This window comes from Meles meles, chromosome 2 (assembly GCF_922984935.1).
Source record: "Meles meles chromosome 2, mMelMel3.1 paternal haplotype, whole genome shotgun sequence".
Classification (NCBI taxonomy): domain Eukaryota; kingdom Metazoa; phylum Chordata; class Mammalia; order Carnivora; family Mustelidae; genus Meles; species Meles meles.
This window is the reverse complement of record NC_060067.1, coordinates 92187893-92213303: the sequence shown is the minus strand read 5'-3', so window position 1 is coordinate 92213303 and position 25411 is coordinate 92187893. Positions and strand designations below refer to the sequence as shown.

The window sequence follows — 25411 nt, the reverse complement described above, 5'->3', positions numbered from 1 at the left end:
GCATGTATTATAGGAACTCTATCAGGGCAAAAATCCATATTACTACTCTGAAAACAATGGGTCTACAATGTTATATGCCTGTATTATTGGGGATCATTAAAAGGATATAGACCTAAGGATATAAAGCCTACAGAGTACCAGGTACAATACATGATTGTTGTAATCCTCATAGCATTCGTAGGAGTTGGGTGGTATTTCATAAGAGAAAATTAGGGGCTTTTATTATAAGTCATTTGCCCAAAGCAATGGAGCTGAAATTTGAATACAGCTCTTATCTACCTAGCAAAGTCTCTATTCATCATTTTGCTCTAACTGAATTCCGTGAAGTTTGTGAGAAAAATAATTTTCATGACAAAAAATAATTTGCAATTGCTATCATTTATCTTCATCTGAGAAATTATCTAAAAAGTAATCTTCATTAAGTTATTTTTAATTCATCTACCATCCTTTTATAGCATTGTATATCAGAGTTGTCTCTATGGGTTTAAGTTTTGTAATGTTGGTCAAGAAGCCTTTTAGGGTATTGAAGTGTTTGCTTATAACATTTTTTTCAAGCCTGTGCTACATTTTGTCACAAATAAATGTAATTTCAGTGTAAGTTGAAATGAACTTTTTTAGTTCTACTAATTAATTAGAAATCTAGTTTTGGTAATGATAGGTGTTTCTAACATTCATGTATCTTGGCATACATTTTGGAGTCAGAGTGTAAAATGTTAATGGTTACAAATATCTTCCCATTGGTGTATATTGAAAAGTTAAACTACAGGACAAAAGTTTGTTTTTCCTACAATTTTGCCTATTTGTATATGGTGTTTTAGCTTTGTCCTTATTTTTATGTTACAGGTCACATATACGTGAAAACAATGGAAAATTATTCCTTTCTTCAGGTACACAGATACTCCAGGACAATGCAGCAAGAGAGCATATCCACCAGTCAGGTGAACAGAAACTTGAAACCTCAAGTGAATGCAAATTTTCTGAGTGGCTTAATGCAGAAAATTCTGAAAGAACAGATTTACTTTCTCATGATGATAATTCTGCTCCTGGAAAGAGAATGAACAGTAATGAAGTAGTCTCATCATCTTCATTGTGGTCTTCACACATGAGACCTGTTGGGTTAAAGCCAGAAACTTCTCCCCTCTTCCAGCAGCAAACTATGATGGAACAATGTTGTTCTGAGAACTCTCTGTCCAGGGAACATATAATTCAGTCAGCCTACAGGTCTGATGATTGTCAGATGTCAAAATCAGTTAGCCATAATCCACCACCTCCTTTGCCACCAAAGAAATATGCTATAACCAGCGTGCTACAGTCAAAGCAAAACAATCCCACACCTAATGTCAAACTTACAGAGATGTTTAAAGCTAGTTCTTCTAGTCTTCCAAAGCACAGTTTAAGTTTGGATTCAGGATCAGGTTCAGAAATGGGTACATATGTGCGTGATGAAAGACTTAAGGAAACATTTCAAGTAAAAGAGGCTGTTGGCAACACACCAAACCACCTATCAAGCTTTTCAACTAAAGATTTTCAGGCAGATTTGGGTACAGTTGTTGATGCACTTTGCCAACCAGAAATAGAGTCTAGTTCTACCTGTCCAAATGAGACCATTTCATTAACTACCTATTTTTCAGTTGATAGCTGCATGACTGATACATACAGACTGAAATACCACCAGAGACCCAAACTCCATGTTCCAGAGAGCGGTAGCTTTTGTAATGATAATGCACTATCTCAGAGTGAAAGAGGGCTAGCACCTGTGTTACACAACAGTCTTGGTTCAAACTGCCCTTCTGAGCAGAGGTATAAACATAGTATACACTGTAATAGATAAGTGATGAAACTGGTAAGCTTATACTTCTCAGAGGCCATGAAAATATAATAGGAATCAACTGACCAAACCTGGTGATATATGAAACTAAAACCATGGCATTTCTAAAGTTATTAATCACATTAATTTTCTATATATATATTTTATTTATGTTGATCAACTTATTGGGTATTTTAGAAATTCCCTTTGAATAGTTTTGGTGTGCCTGCAAAACAGAAAATAGACGGTATGCAAAAAGTCACTGCTGCAGTTAAATAAAAATGTGATTTGTTCCATTATATGTGGCTGGTAGACCCATAAGTATTAAACTAACCAGTACTCACATATTATAGATGGGTAAGCTATGCTAACTGAAAAATACCAGGTGATACATAGTTTGTGTAGTCAAAGCAGTATTTGCTTTATGAAGAAGCACTTTCTAATGGGTAACCAACCAAAAGAGGGCTTCACCCATTTGTTTTTGACTTCTGTGATAGTCTACTACCTATGATCCCTTTAAGTGTCTTAAAAAATATCAACCCATGATATGGTTATCATATGAATTAGAAGCATATATTCATATGGTATCATATGAAATGATAGCATTTGGAGGGGGGAAGCCTTAATGATAAAGCAGTTTTTAAATTAAATTCTTAAGGTCAGAAGAGAAGAAACTTAATTTTGCTCCTAGAACTTCCATCTGCATAATGCCTAGTTAACATAAATTAGGCCTCTGTTATATCATAAACTTACTTCAGCCATGTAAGCTAAAAGTAAGTGAAATCCTTAACGTTAGTATATTTATGTGTTACATTTTTTCTAATTTTATATGAAATGTGAAAGGTTTTGTTTTGGTTTGGTTTACTTTGGGCTGCTAATAACCAGTGTTAGGAATTAACTTAGGGCCCACTGGGGATCTCACTGTGACTGCCTAAATTTTTCCTGCTATCATCTTAACCTCTCTTTATAGGTTGTCAACCCATTTTAATGATTTTCACATTCTTGAATCCGAGTATTTTTGGGTTCCAGATTCAATTTCTACTTTCATATAGAGGGTTTAGTATTAATGAAATGTATTAATTTGAGCATCCCTTCCATTTTTCTTCTCTAAACAGTCATTTTACCCTACTTTCATGGAGAGGGCTTTTTTTTTTCTTTAAATAAAAGACTTTTCCATTATCATGATGACCTTCTAAATGAAATTAAGTTACATTAATTGCCTTATTTCATTAGTTGTCATTTTATTTTGTACTAAGTTGGTAAACGTATTGTGGCTAAGTGTTGTATTGTCCATGTAGGAAAATTGAGAACTGCAAAATTAAAAATTTTCTTACATTAATAAATTTTATACATATAATTCTGTAAACTGATTACTACCTTTAATGTTTGACCAACTCCATAAATTAAAATATTCTAAAATGTAAAATGATTAAAAATGAGTATTTGTAGATAACTATAAAATAATTGCTTGTAAAAACCTAATCTTACCCAGTTAAGGAATCTTGGTCAATTATTGTCTTCCACTTAGAGAAGTTTTTACTTGCCTTTTTTAACCGTTAACAGTACGTGATTATTACTTTATATTCTCTTAACTTAGAAATACTTGAATATGAACTATATTAAACTTTTATCTTTTAAGCAAGCTTATTTTTAACATAACTTTTAGTATGGAAGGCTTGTAAATACTGTAAAGTTTTTAAAATTGTATTTGAAATATTGTATTTAATTACTGCTTTTATAACATTGTAAAGTATTACAAAATGGGTTTCAAGCATTTTTAGAAACTTTGAAAAACATTTTCTAGTTTTTTTCTAAGATTTCTATTTGGTCAAGATGTCCAGTTAAAAATGTATTATTTGACACCTATAAACTAATATCTCATATTTAACAGAAGTCTCATAGATATGTATTTTCAACTCAACATTTGAGTTGCAACATCAAAATAGAAATATCTCATTTTGGCTCTTTTTAAAAGTACTGTCCAGCTGAAACTACCTGAATCATATAATAGTACTAACAAAACCAGAAACTGTTTTTGTTGGTTCAACACTCCAAATATAGATTTGAATACATAATTACTAACTATTCACACATAAAATGAATTTCTAGAGTACCTAATTTTTATAGGTATTTTCTTCTTGTTATAAAATTATGTAACTTCTGAACTAATGCAACCAATAATTATTGTAATGTTCAAAATACGTATCTTCAGACTGTTCTATTTTTCTGTGAAATCAGTTTCTTTCGGTTCAGAATTTTTTTTAAGATAAACTGATTTTTAAGTTAACATGTTTGGACTTTTCTGTGCATTCATGAATTATGACTTCCTCTCCTCACGTTGATTATGTATTTTATGAGAAATGTAAATCAACTTAAAGTTCAAGGGTACTTGGACTATCACTAATCATAAAATGTTATCACTAGAGGCTCCTAAAAGTGTAACTGCAGTGAGGTCTAAAGCAGGGCTCCTACAGGAGTTGGCAAACTTTCCATGAAGAGCCAGATAGTAAATAATTTGGTCTTGGTGGACCACAGGGTCTTTGTAACAAACAGCTACAGTTCTGCCACTGTAGTGAAAGAAGCCATAAATGGTATGTAAATGAATGGCATGTTTGTGTTCTAATAAAACTTTATTGACATTGAAACGTGGGTTTCATATAATTTTTACATCATGACATAGTCATTTTTTTTTTTCAACCATTTTAAAATGTAAAAATCATCCTTCGCTCACAGGCCTGATCAAAAGAGCTAGTAGGCCAGATTTGGGCCATTGGCCACAGTTTGATGATCCTTATCCTAGAACATAATTTACATTAAGTAACCTTAAAGACCTTAAATAAATAATCCTGTAGTCTCTGAATGTATCCCCATGCCATTTAGGGACTAGATATATGGAGATGTTTCTATCCTAAATTTTCAGGTTCACAGACTCCTAAATCCTAAAGACTTTGCCACAATAACTGGTCAGCCAGTTTGTTTCAAATGGTTATTAAAATAATCATTTCATTTATGTGAAATTAAGTTTTTGAAATTTACAAAGATTAAAATTTATCAGATTAAAACATTGATGTTATTCTTTGTTTTCATCATAGCAAGTTTGCCAACTTTTCTTGGTGTCCCATTCATCCTTTAGCCTTACCCAGTTAGTTACCCTTTACCCATTTAGCCTTAAGGAGTGGGTGCTGTAAGGACTCACTAAACTTGAGATGGCACAGTAGGTATAATTTCTTATTCATCAGCTGTAGAAAAGATTCAGCCCTCCTACTGGAACCATTTTTGTATGCCATTTACAGTCATGTCATAACAGCAAGACCTTACTACATTCCCTCTGCTAGAAATTTTCAGAATATTCAGTAGTTGTGGCAGTCGGCTGATTTCAGGCTCAGAAACATAGTATGGATAGTAAAATTTTGTGTATGACCCAACATTAGCTACATGAGAACTGGTAATCCTTTCCAAACCCTGCTACTTACCAAGTAATTTGTTTAAACAAATGCAAAATCCAAAATCAGACCAAATTTAGCTACATAATAAACATTTATTGGACAAAATTATTAGCAAGCAGCAGAAAAACAGTTCATACTGTTTGGTATACTCAATAAAATTCCAGTTTTGTGTTTCTTTAGATGCATCAACCTCTGCATAAAAGGTTCTCTCTCAAGTAGATGCAATACCCTGGATGCGTAATTGTTACCTTGTAGTTGGCAACAGGCAACTAAAAAATCTTTCAAAATCAGTCCTGGATTTCATTCTAAAGTCATTCTAAAAGAGAGAAGGTATAGAGTTTACCAGATCTATGCCCTATTTCTAAGGGAGGTGAATATCCTCAAAATATTTAGGCAATTCACATGTATCAAATGTCACCAATTTCAATAAGAGCCCATTTCTAACATCCATTACATAAAGGAGTATCTGTTACGTAATAGGAATAGCTTTCGAAGGGCTTTTAGTAGCTGCTTTGGAAGTGTGACCTTTCTGATTAAACACTAGCTGATCACTCCTAGAATGTAAATTCTTACTAATACTGTTAGATAAATAAAAGAATGCAAGCTCCATGAAGGCAAAAAATTTTTGTCTTTTTTGCTCACTATACCTGGCCCAGAGTTAAGTGCTCAAATATTTGTTGAAATGACTTTGCTGAAGTATTTAAGGTACAGACATTATTTAAAAAACAAAACAAAAAGCCCCATATTTTGGCAAGCATTCTTTATACAACTACAATAATAAAAAATGGGTTTCAAACACAGTCCTCCTATTTCAGGGAAGTTCAAGAACTTAAAAGGAAGGAAGGGACATCAGGTAAGAGGACATGCACAGTTGGATAGTATATACTTTCTCTGGGACTTTATCAATCTGGTAACTGTTAACAGAGGCCCACTTAATTTAAAAATTAAACTGTTACTTACAGCCAGTACACTGTGGGCCTGCATTTTCTGTACAGCTCTAACTCCATTTTCCCCCCTTGTTTTTAAGTAATTTATTTTTAAATACTTCACCTTAATATTTTGCCACATTTTTGCATCATACTATACCGGGCTAACCCTCAAACTGTTAAAGGCAAGACATTACCATATTTCTTAATGAATACCCTAAACCTTTACGTATAAATACTTTAATATTCAGCCCCTATAAAGCCATCAGATGTTTGAAAAGCTTTTAAACATGCATCAGAGTAATTTTAACTTTGCTATGAATGGGTGAGATCATTACCCATTTAATATAGTCCCCAAAAGGAGTAACAAGAATATGTAAAATCAAAGAAAAGTTCCTCAGAGTTTGAAATTCTGTTGCACAACCCTGTCTTCTTCGTTCAAGAAGTTTGTAGTCATTTTCAGAATCCACTCCAGGAGTCAACTTCTTAATCTAGACATCAGGCAAACCATTCTGTAAAAACCAAATATTTGTCAACAATGTTTCCTCCTTCCAGATTTAATACTTTAGACCCAATATCTGAAAATCTAGATTGTCTCAGTCACTTTCCTATTCCTAAATGATTTACGTATTGATAAGAGAGAAAAAAAAGGTCTGGACTATTCCTCCTACCGCTTCCATTTTCTTTCTTCTTCTTTTTTTTTTTTTTTTTTCATTTTCTATCCAGAGCTGAAAACTCATTTTAAAAAAAAAACCAAAACACTGTGTTTGAGGTATCAGTCTCTACCAAAAAAGGAGGGGAAGTAGAGGAGAGTGAAAATTCCACAAATAGTCTGGCAGAGTATTTTATAGAAATATCCACCTCTTCCATTCACCCCACTCAGCCCTCTGCCTTCTAATCTGCCACATTATCCAAGAAATCAGTGACAATAGGATCTTAGATACAAGGAGGTCATGCCCCAATCTTTGCCAAAATTTTGGGGCAGGGAAAGAAGACATAATTGCCTATCATGGAATGCAAACTCGTAAGCATAATGATTGACAAAAGTTAATTTATGATAAGTTAACAACTCCAAAGTCCAAGAGAGCTCCCTAATGTCAAAATGAGCTGCACTGCTTTTCTTCCACAGGCCCGCCCTTCAGCTCACTGCTTCTCTCCTGAACTTGTCCTATCACCTCATCCTTGTCCCTCTTGTTCTGCTCCCCGGCGCCTTCTCTAACTTTCCTCCCCTTATCCTCTTCCAAAAGTGTCTTTTCAGAGTCAGTGGCAATGAAAATGGAGAGCAAGGATTTTGCAAGTGGAACCTACAAAATTTTGTGATCAACAGTTGGGTGTTTTGGGATGTGTGGGTGTAAATAAAAGTCAGGAAAAAAAGGAAAATCAGAGTCCCAGGCTTCTGGAAGGAGTACTGAATGAATAAAGTTAACGTTTACTGAAATAGGGACACTGAAAAATAAGTACATTTTGGTAAGAAGTTAGTAAGAGTTCAGGCTTGGACCTGTTTGAGATACCTACCTGGCCTAGCGGAGGTTAAACTATAGTTATAGTAACAACACCTTTAGTCAAGCGCTTACTGCTGCCAGGCAAAAATGCGAATCGCTTTTAGATAAAATACTCATTTAATCCTCCCTACACCCCCATGACCTTGTTATTATGGTCCCAAATGGTAAATGGAAAAATAAAGCTCAGAAAAGTTAAATAACTTCTTTAATTTCTTTGTGGTAGTGCAGATACTCAAACCCAGCTCGTTTCATTCCAAAACGTAAGAAAAATAATGAAGCCAAGTTTCTTCCACACCTCTTGAAGACGCTCACTGAGGTGCCAAGGAAGAACACTTTCATTCCAGCCTCAACCCGACCCCAACACCACCCGCCTCTCGACCCCGTCATTAACCAGCTATATTATTGGGCATACCATACTCTCTGGAATTCGGTTACCTTGCTTCCCCCCCAACCCCAAACTGTGGTGGTAAACTCCCTACCAGTTCAACTCTGCGTTCAGAGTACTCACCATGGTAAAAGATACACGAAGATAAACAGCACTACATCGAAGAGAATGAAGAGCCAGAGATCCAACCAGTAGGAATGCTTTGGAAACCGGTCGGCCCGGGATTGAGACCGCACTTCGTGGTTCTGCTGCTGCCTCCCAGCTTCATCCAAGCCTCGCCGCTGCCGGGGACCGTCCCGAGCATCTTCCGCGGCATCGCCCGCTTCCATCTCGCACCAGGCACCCCACCACAGTCGGAGCAGCCAAAAAAACAAGTATCCTACTTCCGCATTCACCTTGCCCTAAACTGGCCCCAGTCTGGCCGCCTACGCATGCGCGTTCCTCATCGCCGGAAACGGGCCCGTGCCCTCTTCTCCCAACGCGCAGGCGCCGCCCGAAAGTCCGCTGTGTCCGTGACTGCCGGCAGGCAGCTCGGCCACCACCCGGAAGCGGAGTAAACTGGTCCGCCCGCCAGCAGTCTGCTGCACCCTGGGGAAAAGCTGGTTAGACAGGTTTCTCTGGAAGGAAAAGGCGCCGGCCTCGCCAGAAGTCACTATCAAGTCCGGTTCCTGTCAGGTGATGGATTCCACCCAGCCACTCCCCGTGGTCCCCTTTCCTTATCCCTGCTCTTTGGGGTCCCTTATACCAAGGGTTTAGGGCTCCCTCTGATAGGTTTTGTTTTATGTATATAACACGTTACACGTATTTAATCCTGTAAAAGCTATAATGAGACAGACGTCGTTATGAGCATGAGTTTCTTAGGGGGCCAGAGAGCAAATCATGAGAATGTTGCGTATACCTCATGGGAATGAATTTAAGAATAACCCAAAGGTTTGGAAGTGTGGTCCCCTATGAGATTAGAGTGCTAGCAGAAAGAAAATGACTGACCATTTTAAGGGAGGGAAAATTCTCTACCTACCCTCTTTGGGTCTCCAACAGGGTCCAAAAATTAAACTGACATAAGACAGATTAATAGGAGAAATGCACATAAGTTTTATTAAATTTTTTAAAAACATGTAGGTGAGAACCTTGGCAAGAGGATGAACACTCAAAGAATAACCAGAACAGAACGTTTTATACCTTTTAGACAAAGAATCACATGAAACAAAGGGTTTGGGTCAGGGGTAGCAAACTGTGGAAGAATGACTAGGAAGATAAACATTAGTGTAACAAGGTTGGTTTGCACGGATTTCTCAGCCCGATTCCCCATCTCTGGTGATAAGACTGTTTTTCTTCCTTCTGGTAGAGGGAGGGCATCTTTCCCTTGAGAGTTTTATCTCCTGTCAGGAAGAATTCAGGAAAGTCGCAGTGCCCCCTCTTGCACCTACTGTTTCTCAAGCTCCTTTAATTTAATTAGTATGCCAATTTTAGGGTGTTTATTTTGGGGTGACATGCTCTGAACTTCATTTCCTCTGTCTGAAAATTCCTTAGATGTTTCTCATAAAAGCTGCATTGGTTAAAAAAAAAAAAAAAAAGCTGCATTGGTGGTTGTGGAAAGAATTGGGTTAGCAACCAAGTGGGGAGGGATCTATCTGCAAAGGGAAAGAAGAACATAGATTAGAATAAGAATAAATAGGAAATGACAAATCCAAGCACATTTCCTCATAACCCATTAAATCAGTCTCCTGTCCCCGGAAATAGGTCAGTCCAACAGAATGGCTGGACCTCGTTTATCTTATGGAGGACGTTTATCTTGTCTTTCAAAGGGTCAGGTTAGGCACTATTTGTCCCAAGCAGTTTACAAAGAAGAAGCATTCTTCAGCAATGATTGCATACGCTTCTCCTTTTGGCTGTCAGTGTGTCCAGGGTGAGGTACCTTTGGAGTATAACAGAGCCTAAATTATTAACTTCTCATAGAATGGCTTCCAGTGTTTGTGTGGTGATACTGAACTCTTGTTCCATTTCTATGGAAAGATTTAGAACTGCCTTTCCAACTTGTAAGTTCCAAAGCCTGGGAAAAGGGAGGTCAATATTCATAAAAACTTAGAATTGTGATATACAAGCCAGTTTTCTGTAACATCATGTCTAGTATATTTATGTGGCTCTATTTTATGATCAAAGGAACCCAAGTTTGTAATTTGGCTGGCATTTAAGGTGGAGTACCTGGTTATAGAGAGTGTCAGGAGTCTGAGTCCATATCCTCTTGACCATCTAGGTGGAACTTTTTATTACCTTATCATCACATAAGATAAAAAGACCAGTATTGTTCATGGATAAGGTCAGAATGAAACTTGTGACTTACTAAGTTGGGGTTTGGTGATCTTGTCACCTGTCATGTTGTCACCTGCTCATTTCCATCTTCCGTGTATCCCTGTCAGTCTATAGGAGCAGAACAGATTGCGAAAGATCAGATAGAAGAGGCCTGCAATTAGGCTTTAGCAGCTGTAAGGCTTAGTTTTGTTACGTGACCAGGTGAGTGCAAATTTTGGGGTTCCCAATATGTAATTTTTGGCCTTCGGCGGTACAGCTGCTCCCAGGTTACACAAGGGTGGCTTTGGAGCCTGCTGTGAAATCTGGTGGTTTGCCAGGTGTTGATAGCATTAAGAGTCAGTAATGAGACCATTTCTGACCTTCATGAGAGGCTTGAGGATGCTACCTGTGGAATCAGACCACAAAGTTTGGTTGTAGTATTGCCTTGGTATGTCATGTGGGAAAGGTTCAGTACCATCGTGATTTTCAGTGCAAAGGGAAAAAAAAGTGTTTGCTAATGTCTGAGCAAATGACAGTCCTTGAGCTTCCACAGAGATTTTTCCATGTACAACTGACTCACAAAAAGAGAAGAATGATAATTTTTTTGGCCTTGGGTGCCATAACCTGTCATGCATCCATTTTCCAGAGTTAGCCCACCAGTTGGTCTTCTTGGCAGAAATAAAAATTAATTTCAGGTTCTTTTGCATGATCTAGATGTTGATATTACCAAAAACCAGAGTGATTAGTTAATGTGGCCAGGGTTTGGAAAGTGTTTAAGGGGATGTCAGGTCTGTGCATAACCTGCTGAGGGAACAGTAAGAGTTAGTAAGTGAGAACCAGTTTGAAGGACAGCCTATAGTAGAGGATCAGAGGGAAAGTAGGTTAGACTGAGACAGTCTCTCCAGTCAGCCTCTTTTTTTTTTTTTTAAGATTTTAAAGTAATATCTACACCCAACATGGGGCTTGAACACACAACCCCCATATCAAGAGTCGCGTGCTCCATGGGACTGAGCTAGCCAGGTGCCCCTCCAATCAGCCTTTTAATAATTGGCTAAAGATAGGGGAAGCTTTGTTAAAAGGAAGATTTTTTCTCTCTCTCTTTTTTTTTTAAAGATTTTATTTATTTATTTGACAGAGAGAGAGATCACAAGCAGGCAGAGAGAGAGGCAGACAGAGAGAGGAGGAGGAAGCAGGCTCCCCGCTGAGCAGAGAGCCTGATGCGGGGCTTGATCCCAGGACCCTGAGATCATGACCTGAGCCGAAGGCAGAGGCTTTAACCCACTGAGCCACCCAGGCGCCCCTTTTTTCTCTTTTTTGTTTTCCTCTGGGAGTAGGAAGACCTAGTGGGGGAGAAAATAGGTGGAAGTGAAGTTTCTTGATCTGTGATCTTGAGAAAAGCTGTCTACTTCATGATTTTGTCTGCTTCTAGGACCTGGGAATTTGCCTGGGAAATCCTTACTTTAAGCTCACCTTAGGAATGGTCTTCCAGTTGTCCTGGGAGTGCTGATCCTGGTCTAACTTGGCAGGGCTTGTGTGAATCCAGAAGGATTTTTCTTTTATTTTGATAGCAGTGTGAGTCGTTAGTAGTCCTTTATAAAGGTCTTCTCAGTTAAGTGATAATGTGTGTGCTCCTCTAGAAACGTCATTGTACATCTAGTCTTCTGGTCAAAAGGGATGGCAAAGCTTGCCAGTCAGCAGAGCCCATGCCATTTTTACCTGTTGATGATATGCTCCATTTATACTAGTTAGTTCTTGTATATAGCTAGTCATAGTGACATGGAGAACAAAGGCAAAAGAATTGTAGATAAAATTAAATCTCTTTACAACTTGCAGTCCATTCACAAATTCTTGAGGCAGGCGGAGTAGGACACTCCTCAAGAAACCCACAACTGCCGTAATGTTAGTGCTTTGCTAGAGGCAAAAAGCAGCCTTAGCTTGACATTAGTCTGACCTCCAGGATCCTGTAAGTCTTCTTTAATATATGAAAATCCTTTTGGAAACTTCCTTTATCTCTCCCTCTTCCAACTTGAAGTATATACTCAGTCATTGTTTACAATCACATTGCAGCTCTTGTTTGCCCACAGGCCCTGTCCCCTGCCATAATAAAAACCTATTTTTTCACTGTCTCAAGAATTATTTTTGACTGTTCGCTTCTCGCCCACATCAAATCAATAGCACATTTTTCACTTACACCCCTATAATGTTTACTCAATCAAGGAATAGAAGGTTTAGAGATGCCAGTAGGAATAGGGTGACCAAACATTATTTCAACAGATGTTATGTTTTCTATTTGGAGTATTCTAGATGTTATAAGGTCCAGAGGTTACTGCTCCTGGACATTAAATCCAGTTTCTTGACAGATTATTTCTAAAGTCCTTTTGATGTTTGGATTTTTATGTTGTTTGCCATGAGGATTAGGGATGATACAGAGTGTGAAATTTTAACGAGTACCCCAAAGTTTTGCAGATGGTTAATTTCTGCTGTAAAATTAGTTCCTTCATCTGACCCAATCCATAAAGGAATGCCCAGACAAGGAACAATCTCAGTTACTAATTCTTCACCACTGTTGCGGCATTGGTACTTCTGGCTGGGTAACATTCAGTCCACCCACTAATACACAGATGATAACCAAGTAGTGGGAATAGCTTGACACTGGAGATAAAGCTATGAGATCCATTTTGGGATTCCACAAGGGGCAATGTGGGCCTTGGAGGATTTCCTGAGGTATGTTGGTTTCATCCAGAAACTTGGTGAGATTAATAAGTAGTAGTACACTGGGAGATAATTTGGTTAGAAAATTTGTGGATGCCATGGAAGAATGCATTATCTTTTAGTTCCTTAACTATCTCCCATCTACCCATATGTCCCATCTGAAGGGAAATAAATACAAGCCAAAAGGTCAAAAGAAAGGGGGCCACAGAAAGTCTGTTTGACCCAATGTATAATCTAATTGTTTGTCTTTTTCAAGATTGTAGGGTATTTGTATACCTTTGTCTTTTTCAAGATTGTAGGGTATTTGCCTGAATAGTTAATAATATCAGTCAGGGATAAAGGCAGGTTTATAAATTGGGTGGAAAAAGGGAAGGAGTTCTATTTTGGGCTGCATATTTAGCGGCCTTGTCAGTCCTATTGTTCCCTGGACATATAGTATACCAATTTTAGTGTGTGTATTTTGGGGTGACATGCTCTGAACTCCTTCACTATACTGCCTGGATTTTCCCTGATGACTCCAATTTTAAATATTTTCTACCTTGTCACATTACAAATCTTGGATTATTCAGTAAACACAGGTATGTATTAGTCGTTCTTTTAGTGTGATATGAATGAAGATATGACTGTGTACCACTAAATATTCATAAAACTTCTTCAAAGCTGTGATTACTCTATTTTATAGTATTATGCCCCAATAATTGGTCCGTGATTAAAGGAGCGAGACTGATATAAAGCGAAGGTCAAGCAAAGCTTTATTTCGCACCAAGCATCAAGAATCTAACGGAACGTGGGTGCCTGGGTTGCTCAGTGGGTTAAGCCGCTGCCTTCGGCTCAGGTCATGATCTCTGGGTCCTGGGAGCGAGTCCCGCATCCGGCTCTCTGCTCAGCAGGGAGCCTGCTTCCCTCTCTCTCTCTCTCTGCCTGCCTCTCTATCTACTTGTGATCTCTCTCTCTGTCAAATAAATAAATAAATAAAATCTAAAAAAAAAAAAAGAAACTAACGGAATGTTCGGAGACGCACCTCTTACAAGAGAGGGTGACCCTGCTCTCCTGTACCGACTGGCTTTTAAGGGCAAAGGCCATGTGGTTAGGCCTGGCCACGCACAGGTGGCCAATGAAATTGTAACACACACAGGAAACTCCACAGTGATGCTAGGTGACCAATTGAATTACAATTTACCCTAGTAGACATTAGAACCAGCCTATTATACCTTGATTAGGATTGGTGCCAAAAAGGCTCCCAAAGGGCGGGGGTCCCTACTTTTTGGTAGCTAGAAGACAGTATGCAAACCCCCTCTGATTGGATGTCTCCACCTGGCCTGACCCACCCTTGTATCTGGGCTTTGTTACCTGGAGCTGGTTTCCAGGACTTGTTTCCAAGTAAATCCCCTGGGGGAAGGGGAGCAGGGACAGTTTCTAAATAGGTCCTTACAATAGAATTTGAAAATGAGACACAAAAGGATTACATAGTCTAAGGTTACTAAAAAAATTTATAAAGCTTAAAATTGATTCCAAATCCAGCATTTTTAATGCTGTTCTATAGATGCTCAACCTTGCTCTAATTTACCTCCAAATCAATTACCCAATAATAGAGACAAAGACAGTATACTACCTTAAAGACAAATACTATTGTCCTTTTGCTTTGTAGATTCCGGGAATGAGAAGACCATTACCTAAAATTAGCTAGATTGTGTGTTGTAGCCCAGATTATAGGCTGGTAATAGATCGGAAAAGGCCCTGATGGTAAGTGACATGGAAGCTTTACAAAAATTAGTGGAGACAAGTAAACTATTGCCCATGCAAATGATGGACGCATTCTTCTCAGTGGCAAGGTTGAATCAATTGCTTCTATTTATTGAAATAGGGTGGATAAAAATTACTGAAATTGTTAGAAATAGCTTGAAATGGTTTTAAATTTGTCCTTGGATGGGGTGCCTGTGTGGCTCAGTGGGTTGAAGCCTCTGCCTTCGGCTCAGGTCATGATCTCAGAGTCCTGGGATCAAACCCCACATCGGGCTCTCTGCTCAGCCAGGAGCCTGCTTCCCTCCCTCTCTCTCTGCCTGCCTCTCTGCCTACTTGTGATCTTTGTCTGTCAATAAAATCTTAAAAAAAAAAAATTGTCCTTGGCAAAGAGTCACATGCTCATCTGTGAGTGATGTTGGTACTAGAGTCTGCCTCTTGAGTCAGATAGGTCTGTCACATTTGGGAGAGCAAATAATGCAAACAGGGAGGGGTCACTTGGACTAAATTCATTTGAAAGAGCCTGTCACCCCTCTTCTGGCTTCACCCTTGTTAAAATTCCAGTAATTCTTGATTATTCCACGTGACAGAAATGAATATGGAGTATGTGGTGGAATTTGCGATGCCCTTAAATTAAAAACAATTTAATTTAAAAGAAAGTACTTTACTGAAATCCAGGTACACTGTTAGTGAGGTAGGAACTCAGCATTTTCCCCACCTCCTTAAACTTTTCTGCCTGATATGTCCAAGTGAAAAAGATGCACCAGAAACCACGAAATGAGTTATTATACTGCAACCATGATCCAGCACGTTCAAAATACTGTCAACACAGTTTATTTGACTGGTGCTAGGGTAGTGAAGATAGGGTATGAGAATGCCTTAACAATGAGATCAAAGCTAGATATTTTTAGGAAGACATTCTAAACTTCTGAAGTTCAAGTTCATTAAGTTCTTAGGAGGGAGGTGATAAATTATGCTTTAACCTAAGGTGATAATGTAGATTTCTTCAGGCAGCTGTCAAGTTAGTATGTCCATATAATAAATCATCCATGTGATCATTCTAGGAATTAAACTAATTTTAATAGAGTAACCTCTCCAACAGTAAAAAAAAAAAACTGCTAATTTTCATCTGAAAACATGGGTTTTTCTTAAGTTATCCCTTTCTTATCTTCATTCCATTTTTGTCTACTTTCCAAATTGAATGAGCATTCCAATAACCCTGTTGATTGGTACAGCAAGTTATTTCTCTGTCTTCTGGGAATTTTATCCATTTGTTTTTGTTTTTGTTTTCTATCATCATTGCTATACACTTCTATTATATTTTCCTCTGAGAATTGCATCATTATCATAGCTAATTGCTATTTGTTGCAGCTTCCCTTTTATCTTCATCTTGGCCTACAGCAGCTGCCATCCATGTATCCCACCATGAATCTACCTCCACCCTACTTAGCCGACCTCCTGTCCAGTAGACACCCTTTGTTCCAGCCAGATTGCTGTCTTCCATCTTTTTCATGGAAACTGTTCTCTTCTTGGCCTTTGGGCTTTGGTGCCTGTTATTCTCATTAACCTGTAATGCTTCCCCACTCAACCTAATCCTACCCATCCTTTTTCAATTCAAATGTCAACTTCATAAAGTTTCCCTCTAGAATTCACATTGATCTCTCCATTCTCAGTATTTCTAACATACTAGTTTTGAAAACTTCATGTTTGTCTCTATTTTGTATATCAAGCTTTCTTCTTGGGGAGAGGGTTATCTTCTCAAGATCAAGGCAGTGAAGTATTTATTTCCATACTTTTCTTCTTCTTCTTTTTTTAACCTTCCTCTGCATTAGTTATTACTCTCTGCATTGCGTAATAGCCACCTATGGATGAGGCTATCTCCTGGGCTGGTCATTCTTCAAAATTTTCTACCTTTAACTCAAAAAACAGCAGAATTTTCTTGAGATTGTCTGGCACATTGTCTTGTTTTATAGCACAATGTTATGTAAGTTTTCTCCCCTATTAGAGTACTAGGTATCCTTTAGAAGGGAAACTGTACTTTTACCAACTTTATAGCTTCCCGAGTCCCTCAAACAGTACCTTGAACACAAAAACAATAAAATATTTATTCAATTATATTTTGTTGTATTCTGCAACCATTATTACAATCCTGGTCAAAAAATACTTGTTGAATTACCTCTGGTGTAACATAATAGTATAATGATACCACTAAGATATGTTACTACTTATCTACCACTCTCAGTGGTAGATACTTTCTGAGTATCTCAGTGGGGATACTTTCTGAGGTTTTTTTGTTTTGTCTTGTTTTCAAGTACTAGTAATAGGTATGCACTAACCCATTCCCCCTTTTGAATTTCTTGGCTTTAATTTCAATAAATACTCTTTGGCTTTAATTTCAATAAATACTCTTTGAATGCCTCCCGAGTGTCAGGCACTGTCTGAGGAGCCATGGGGGGTGGGGCAATAGTCATTCAATTCATTAGAGGCACTGACTGAGGACATTTAACAGAACAATGGGATATTCATACACTCTGTCCCAGAGCCGGGAGAGGTTCTGCATCATGGTTTTGGTGTTAGGAAGGCCAAGCAGGGTTGGCTGTTGAACAAACTACCTACCCTCTTCTACCTATACACATGTGCACACTTCAATCATAAAAGCTCAGTTTTGTGTATTTAAATTTTAGGGTTTCATAAAAGATTTCATTTCAAAATAAAGAAGGGATTCTGCTGCTTTTTAAAAGTTTAAAAACAACTTCAATAGGGCCAGGCTTAAATTGGTAAGCATAGATGACAAGATGTTGACATCTACAATCTTGAAATCTCATTATGCTGATCAACTGAGTGACCAACCTGTTTTTGTTTTATTGAAAGGTGTTGGAAGGGACATTTGTTGACGGTGAAAATTGACAGGTTAGTCAACACATGAAAAGTCTTCCCTCATAAAGTTATATAATAGGCATCCAAGAGTAGACATGACAACCTTAACATAGGCTTGAATAGAATAACAGTGTTAAGTAAATGGATGCAAAATTGATAACTGCTATGTGTAAAATGTTAACCAGAATTAGACTTATTTTATAAATATGAAAAATGTCAGCATATTAACAGCAGTTATCTCTGTAAGATCGAATCACAGATCATTTTATTCTTTGTGCTTTTCCTGTTTTCCAAATTTTCTCAGTACAAATGCATTAGAAGTTGGGAACACTGCATAAAAACTAATGATGTATTTTCTGGTGACTAATATAACACAATAAAAAAATAAGTTGGGAAGATAGTTTGTTGAAAATAGTAAGTTAAAAAAAACAAGAGATAGTCTATTTAACTGTCTCTTTCTCTCTCTCTCTTTTTTAAAGATTTTATTTATTTATTTGTCACAGAGAGAGAGAACACAAAAACATAAGCAGGGGCAGTGGCAGGCAGAGGGAGAAGCAGGCTCCCTGTTGAGCAGGGAGCTCAATGTGGGACTCCATTTTCCATATTCTGGGATTATGACCTGAGCCCAAGGCAGATGCTTAACTGACTGAGCCAACCAGGCATCCCTACTTGACTGTTTCTAATACCAGACCATAAGCACCAGGCACATAGCTATCAGGGGGTTATAATGACTTACAATAGTGCTTTTCAAACTACATTTCATGGAGTTCTCTGACTCCTCAGGGGCTAGCATGAAATGGAAGAGCTGCATGCAGGGAATGAGGCTTCAAGCCCCTCCTGGAGAAGGTCAGCTTTTATGTTCATATCTATAAATATGCCCTGTTGGAAAACAGATTTACCTTTTCTCTACTCTGGTGAAAGCTGTGTCCAAAAGTCACCTTGGGAGACACATGTTCATGGTGGAGTAGGCCATGCCAGGCCTCCAGAAACATTGAAAAATAAGCAGAAACTATTTGAAGCAAGTTTGTCAGAACTCTGAAAAATAGTCAAAGGTTTACAGCAACCAAGAAAATGCTGAATCAGGGGCCCCTGGGTGGCTCAGTGTGTTAAGCCTCTGCCTTCGGCTTGGGTCATGATCCCAGGGTCCTGGGATCAAGCCACGCATCGGGCTCTCTGCTTGGCAGGTAGCCTGCTTCCTCCTCTCTCTCTCTCTGTCTGCCTCTCTACCTACTTGTGATCTCTGTCTGTCAAATAAATAAACAAAATTAAAAAAAAAAAAAAAGAAAATGCTGAGTCAAAATATATGAAGAGGATAAGGACTGAATTAAAGGGAGAAATAGCCGGTTCTACAGTAATAGAAACTTCCATACCCTACTTTCAATAATGGGTAAAACATCTAGACAGAAGATCAGTAAGAGGGGTGCCTGGGTGGCTCAGTGGGTTAACGCCTCTGCCTTCGGCTCGGGTCATGATCCCAGGGTCCTGGGATCGAGCCCCACATCGGGCTCTCTGCTTGGCGGGTAGCCTGCTTCCTCCTCTCTCTCTCTCTGTCTGCTTCTCTGCCTACTTGTGATCTCTGTCTGTCAAATAAATAAATAAAATCTTAAAAAAAAAATCAGTAAGAAAATGCAGGTCTTGGAGCACCTGAGTGACTCAGTGAGTTAAGCATCTGACTCTTGATTTCTGCTCAGGTCATGATCTTGGGATCATGAGATTGAGACCCATGTCAGGCTCCTAGCTCAGTGTGGAGTCTGCTTGAGATCCTCTCTCCTCTGCCCCAACCCCTACTCATTCTCTCTCTAAAATAAATAAAATCTTAAAAAAAAAAAAAAAGGTTGAACAACACTATAAATCATCAGACCTAACAGACATATATGGGATATTCCACCAACTGTACTACATCACTTGGTGACTCGGGCAGAGTAAAATATTCTATTGACTTCAGAAAATGGGAAGAATGAGTTCATGAGGTTTTCAACATTGTCAAGTCACAAAGTAATCCTACACAAATTCCAGCTCAAAATAAGTGAGGAGGCTGTTGCTGGTTTAATAATGCTCATTCAGTTGCGTTATTCTGCCCTTCCTAAGCTAGCAGATTGGAGCCCTCACAGAATGTGCTAGTTAGGCCCTTTATATTGTAAATCCCAGAAAGCCACTAAATGTAACTCCAGAGCTATTTTAATACTGTCTTGGGTCTGAGGATCCAAACCCAGGCCTCTTAATCTACTGAATATCCTATAAGACATACTTAGAATGACACAGTCCCTCACTTTTTTCAAGTTGTTGCTCAAACATCACCTGCTCGGGTTATATCCCTGAATATCCCATTTAAAACTGTATCCCCAGTATCACCCGAGGCAGTCCTCATCCTGCTTCCTGGGTTTATTTTCTCATTTAATGTACCATATATTTATTTATGCCATCTAATGTACCATATATTTTACTTCTTGTATATTATCCATATCCCCTCCATGAAGACATAGATTTGTTTTGTTTTGTTTTGCTCACTCTTGTATCTCTAACAGCTAGATCAGCACCCAGATATAATAAATGTTCAATTAATATTTGCTGGATGATATTTTGGAAAAAAATTTACTTATAACCACATTAAATTAAACTGAATCTGGACTCTAGAACACATAAACTCTAGAACCAGACTGCTTGGGTTCAAATCCTGGTACAGCCTCTTACTGGATGTTGACGTTGGCCAAGTTATATAACCACTCTCTGCCTCAATTTCCTCATCTGTAAAATCAGGATAGTAATACTAGTTCTTATTGCACAGAGTTGTTCTGAGGATTAACATGAGCAGATACTCTTTTAAAAATATTATATTTATTTATTTGTCAGAGAGAGAGAGCACAAACAAGGGGAGTGGAAGGCAGAGGGAGAAGCAGGGTCTCTGCTGAACAGGGAACTCAATGGGGGACTCTGTGACTCAATCCCAGGACTCTGGGATCATGACCTGAACTGAAGGCAGATGCTTAATCAACTGAGCCACCCAGGCATCCCAACATGAACTGATTTTTATAAAGCACTTTGAACAATACCTAGCATATTGTAAACACCATTATGTGTTAACTTGTAGTGGTAGTAAGAGCTGCATTGAATGCATCTGAATTAGTGCTGTGTTTTGTGCGTAAAACATTTGTTTGTTTAGATTTTGCAGTTTCCTCTTTGTATTTTAGAGCAGATTTGGATTTTGAAGATTTTGTAGACCCTGGGAACTAGCCTTTTCATGTATTGTTACAGATGAAAATAAGAATGAAAAGAATCTTGGATGGAAGTTAGGCATCTTGGAATTCCCGAAAGGCCATATAATCAGGCATTTTAGGAAAAAAGAGTCCAAAAGAAAATATAATTCAAGATACTATCTGTGCCTATGAGAGGCTACACTATTTCTCTGTAACAACTTCACTGTTGTTTGTATTTGCTCAGTGTCAGTGTTCTACGTCTAAATTCTAACCTTTGAAGGTAGATTCAGTGCTCCATGGGAAGGAAATAGATTTGTCTTATTTACCACTAAACTCATGTCACATCTATCACATGGTAGGTGCTTAATTCATATTTGGTTAAAGAAATAGGTACTCTTGGCCACCTGGGGTCCAAGGAAGCAATGGTGAACAAAGTTATACTTTTATCCACCGGAAGCAAGATTTTATTATTTCTGCCTCTAAGAACCTACATTCATACTCTTGTCTTCTATCCAGTTTTTTACTGGACTGCAGTCATGTCCGCCCTTTGCCTCACAGCCTCTACTGTCTACATTTCCCTCTGTGCCTTTGAAGTTCTCCCCATTCTAGCTGATGACTTTTTCTGTGTGTTGAAGTCAAATTTCCAAGGAAGAGCCCCCAACTGGCTTAATTAAGTACTATGATTGGTCTTAGACAAAATTCTCATATTATAGGCTGCTCTCAAGTATTATAGATTGACTGTCCTTGGATCATCTGGCCTAATTGATATGGCCAGGATGGTGGTGATCTGGTTCAGAATAAGGTTATCTGGGTATAGGAATAGCTCGTGCTGATTCCCTCAGTACAGCCTCTGTGTATAAGTTCTCAGAGTATAGGATGATGAAGGCTGGCTTGCTGAGGTTGAGGCTGTTCAGCACGCCCATCCATTCATTCATTTACAATTATTAATGTTTACTATGATGTTAAAGGGGCATGGTGGGGAAAGGAGTAGAGATGTAATACTCAATGCTCACTCCCCTAGACCTCATAGACTAGTGGAAACAGTCAAGCAAATTGAATACAGAATAATGGTATGATACTGGGGAGCACATTGTGCTATGGGACCACAAATGAACTGGGAATGTGAAGTAAGCGCCGTCTGCACTCAGGTTTTTCTGTTCTAAGGATGTGCTGAAGAGAAGTCCTGTGTCACATTTATGTCCTTTAATAACCCTTGTTATCTTCATATCTTGTATAAAAAATTTTCTAAAGCAAAACCAAGAAATGGCATTAAGCATATACTCTTTCTGGGGTGCCTGTGTGGCTCAGTGGGTTAAAGCCTCTGCCTTCGGCTCAGGTCATGATCCCAGGGTCCTGGGATCAAGCCCCACATCGGGCTCTCTGCTCAGAAGGGAGCCTGCTTCCTCCTTGCTCTCTGCCTGCTTCTCTGCCTACTTGTGATCTCTGTCAAATAAATAGATAAAATCTTAAAAGAAAAAAAAAAGCATATACTCTTTCACCTAAAGGACTTTTTCTTTTTAATTTTATTTTAGTAATCTCTGCACCCAACATGACGCTCAACTCATGACCTCAAGATCAAGAGTTGCATATGCTTCCTGCTGAGCCAGCTAGGTGCCCTGGACTTGTTTTGTTTGTTTGTTTTGTTTTGTTTTGTTTTTGTTTTCAAGATTTTATTTATTTCTCCTTATTTATATTATTTCTCCTCTCTCTCTCTGCCTGCCTCTCTGCCTACCTGTGATCTCTGTCTGTCAAATAAATAAATAAACTCTTTAAAAAAAAAAAGTACAAATCTGCTCTTACATGACCAGTTTTAAAGACGATGATGATATTCTGGCATTCAGACCTAAGATGAACCTGAGAATTTGAATTCATTCGAGGAAGTTCTTAATGACCAGGATATCTGTACTAATAGTGTTCATCATTGAAAGTTTGATTTCAGGCACATAGTTACTTTTTAAAAATTGGGGGTTTTTTTTTGTTAAATCAAGGAAAGCAGTTATAAGGGATTGTTCAGGGGGATAGAAAAGGTCCATCTTTTTAATGCTATAGTTTGGAAGTTAGAAGCACTTAATAATTATTGTTTTTAGCTGCAAAATATGTTCACTCAAACCATTCTGGATCACCCTTTGGACACTGAAATGCAAAGACCCTGCATTGGAAGTCTTTGGAAGAGTTCATACCAGTGACCAGTAGATGGCAGTCTTATACTATATTCAGAGAAAGCAAGCAGCAGAAGGTAAAGAAACATTTCAGAAATTGTTTGAAGTATCCATTCACAGTGCCCTTCCTCCCTTACTGATCCCCCCCAAATTCCCTCCCACTTACTTTGTACCCCAGACAACTGCCTTACCCACCCAGTCACCTCTGTTTAGGTTCCCAGGGATCTCTTGCAGACAGTCTCTACTTGCTCACAAAAAATATCTTTCACATTTATTCATAGTCAGCTCACAGGAACAGGGCCAGCTACATAATTTGCAGGGCCCAGTGTAAAATGAAAATGTGGACATCTTGTTCAAAATCTTATTGAGATTTTTAAGACAGTAACAGCAGCACATTAAATCAAACACAAAGGCCCTTCTGAGCCCATACAGGGTGTTCGTGCAGGAAGCCAGCTATGCTTTCATGAACTTAAAAGATCTCTTTCTCTGCCCACTCCTGCTCTGTTATTTCAGTACTGTCCTGTGACACACACCAAAGGGCTAGTCAAAGGAAGAATCACTGAATGTTATTCAGGCATCATAGAATTTTCTTTTTTTTTTTAAGTAGGCTCCACATGCAGCATGGAGCCCAGTGTAAGGCTTGAATTCACAACCCTGAGATCAAGACCTGAGCTGAGATCAAGAGTCACATGCTTAACCAACTGAGCCACCCAGGCACCCCCAGACATCATAGAATCTTAGTACTGTGAGAGAATTAGAGATCATCTAGTCCAATTGCTTTATTTTAAAGATGACTAAACTAGGACACCTGGCTGGCTCAGTCAGTAGAGCAGATGACTCTTGATCTAGGGGTCATGAGTTCAAGCCCCACTTGGGCATAGAGCCTACTTTAAAAAAAAAAAATTGAACTCAATTCTGAAAAGATGAAGTGACTCACCCAAAGTCCCCAGCTAGTTGTATCACAGATTGGAGCGGAACAAAGTGTTCTCACCTGCCAGGCCAACACTCACTCTACCATATAGGCTTGGTGAAGGATATCTTGTGAAAAGAGTTGTCCTGTCTGTTCAATCTACCAAAGATTACTTTGTTCTGTTTTCTCTCCAAGAGAAGGGTACAGGTTCCTATTAGATTTATTGAATACCAGCTATATTCTAAGCACCATGTTAAATGTTTTATATATTATGCCTCAATTTAAAACAGTCGCAGAAATTCATTACAATTTTCCACATTTTTCAAGTTAAAAAAAAATTGAGGCTCAGAATTTGACTTCTAATAAGCAGAAAGACAAGAGTTTAAGCAGGTCTGTAGGATTCCAAAACCCATTTTCTTTTTATCACATCATTCCTCAGTTCTAGGAATGCTGAGTCAGTCTGTAGTTCCCGACCCTTGCTCCTATTTTTGGTCAGCTTAGATGATCTTGGAACTCTTTCTAGACTTTCTTTCTTTTTTTTTTTTTTTAAAGATTTTATTTATTTATTTGACAAAGAGATAATGAGAGAGGGAACACAAGCAGGGGAAGAGGAAGAGGGAGAAGCAGGATTCCCGCTGAGCAGGATGCCTGTCTTGATCCTAGGACACTGGGATCATGATCTGAGCCAAAGGCAGGCGCTTAATTAACCAACTGAGCTACCAGGGTGCCTGCACTTTCTGTGTTCTTCAACTTTAGGTCTGAATACTGCCTCAGGGCCTTTGCTCCAGGGTGTTCCCTCCATTTGGGATTATTCCCCTGGACAATCCATGAAAAAGGAATGCCTGTCAGCTAAATAGGGGACCTGATCATGGGCAATTGTAAGAAGATAGGCTTTTTCTCTGAATGAAATGGGAACCACTGCAGGGTTTTGTCAGAGTGGTATGATCTGATTTAAATTTTTAAAGGATGCTTCTGGCTACTATGTTGAAAAGAGACTAAGGGGGTAAGGAAGGAAAGGTAGAATTTGGGAGGGTCTTTCGGGGTGTTATATTAATCCTGGGGAAAGATCATTGTGATACCAACCAAGGTGATAGCAGTGGAGTGATGGGAAAGGCTTGGCTTCTGGAGCTATACATGTATTTAGGTATAATAATTTTATCTTTTGTGTTATGGAAAGTTTCAAATATACAAATGTAGGGAGAAAAGTATAATGAATTCCTATGTTCCTACTAGGCACCCAGTGGAACTGTCTTGTGTTGGGTAGTTTCCAATAGCTGTAACAATTGTGAACTTGTAACCAATCTTGTTGAACATATTACACCTCCGGTCCCCCGTCTCCCCAATCCTAGACTGGGGAAGAAGCAATCTGAAGCAAATCCCAGACACCATATTTCACGTGTAAATATTTCAGCTTTTACTACTCCAACCACTTCTGATTGCCCTTTTTGCTTTCTGCTTGATGGT

General features: G+C 38.6%; 2 protein-coding genes and 1 long non-coding RNA gene across 5 annotated transcripts in view; 2 read left to right on the top strand and 1 right to left on the bottom strand.

Moving 5' to 3' along the window:
* Positions 1-4450, top strand: part of USP53 (ubiquitin specific peptidase 53) — a 67803-nt gene extending 63353 nt beyond the window's left edge. For all 3 annotated transcript variants that reach the window (XM_045989375.1, XM_045989365.1, XM_045989355.1), the window contains one exon: positions 844-4450. In XM_045989375.1, the coding sequence (XP_045845331.1) occupies positions 844-1831 (988 nt within the window). In that variant the 3' untranslated portion in view covers positions 1832-4450. The remainder of the gene's footprint in view (positions 1-843) is intronic.
* Positions 4451-5325: 875 nt separating this feature from the next.
* C2H4orf3 (chromosome 2 C4orf3 homolog) lies at positions 5326-8521 on the bottom strand. Its single transcript, XM_045989433.1, has 2 exons — positions 8190-8521; positions 5326-6691 (listed from the first exon to the last, which is right to left on the bottom strand). Coding segments are annotated over exons 1-2 (207 nt in total). The 5' UTR covers positions 8396-8521; the 3' UTR covers positions 5326-6690.
* A 111-nt stretch (positions 8522-8632) lies between these two features.
* Positions 8633-25411, top strand: part of LOC123931831 — a 44925-nt gene continuing 28146 nt past the window's right edge. The window contains exon 1 of the long non-coding RNA XR_006816309.1: positions 8633-8741. This is a non-coding gene — a long non-coding RNA (uncharacterized LOC123931831). The remainder of the gene's footprint in view (positions 8742-25411) is intronic.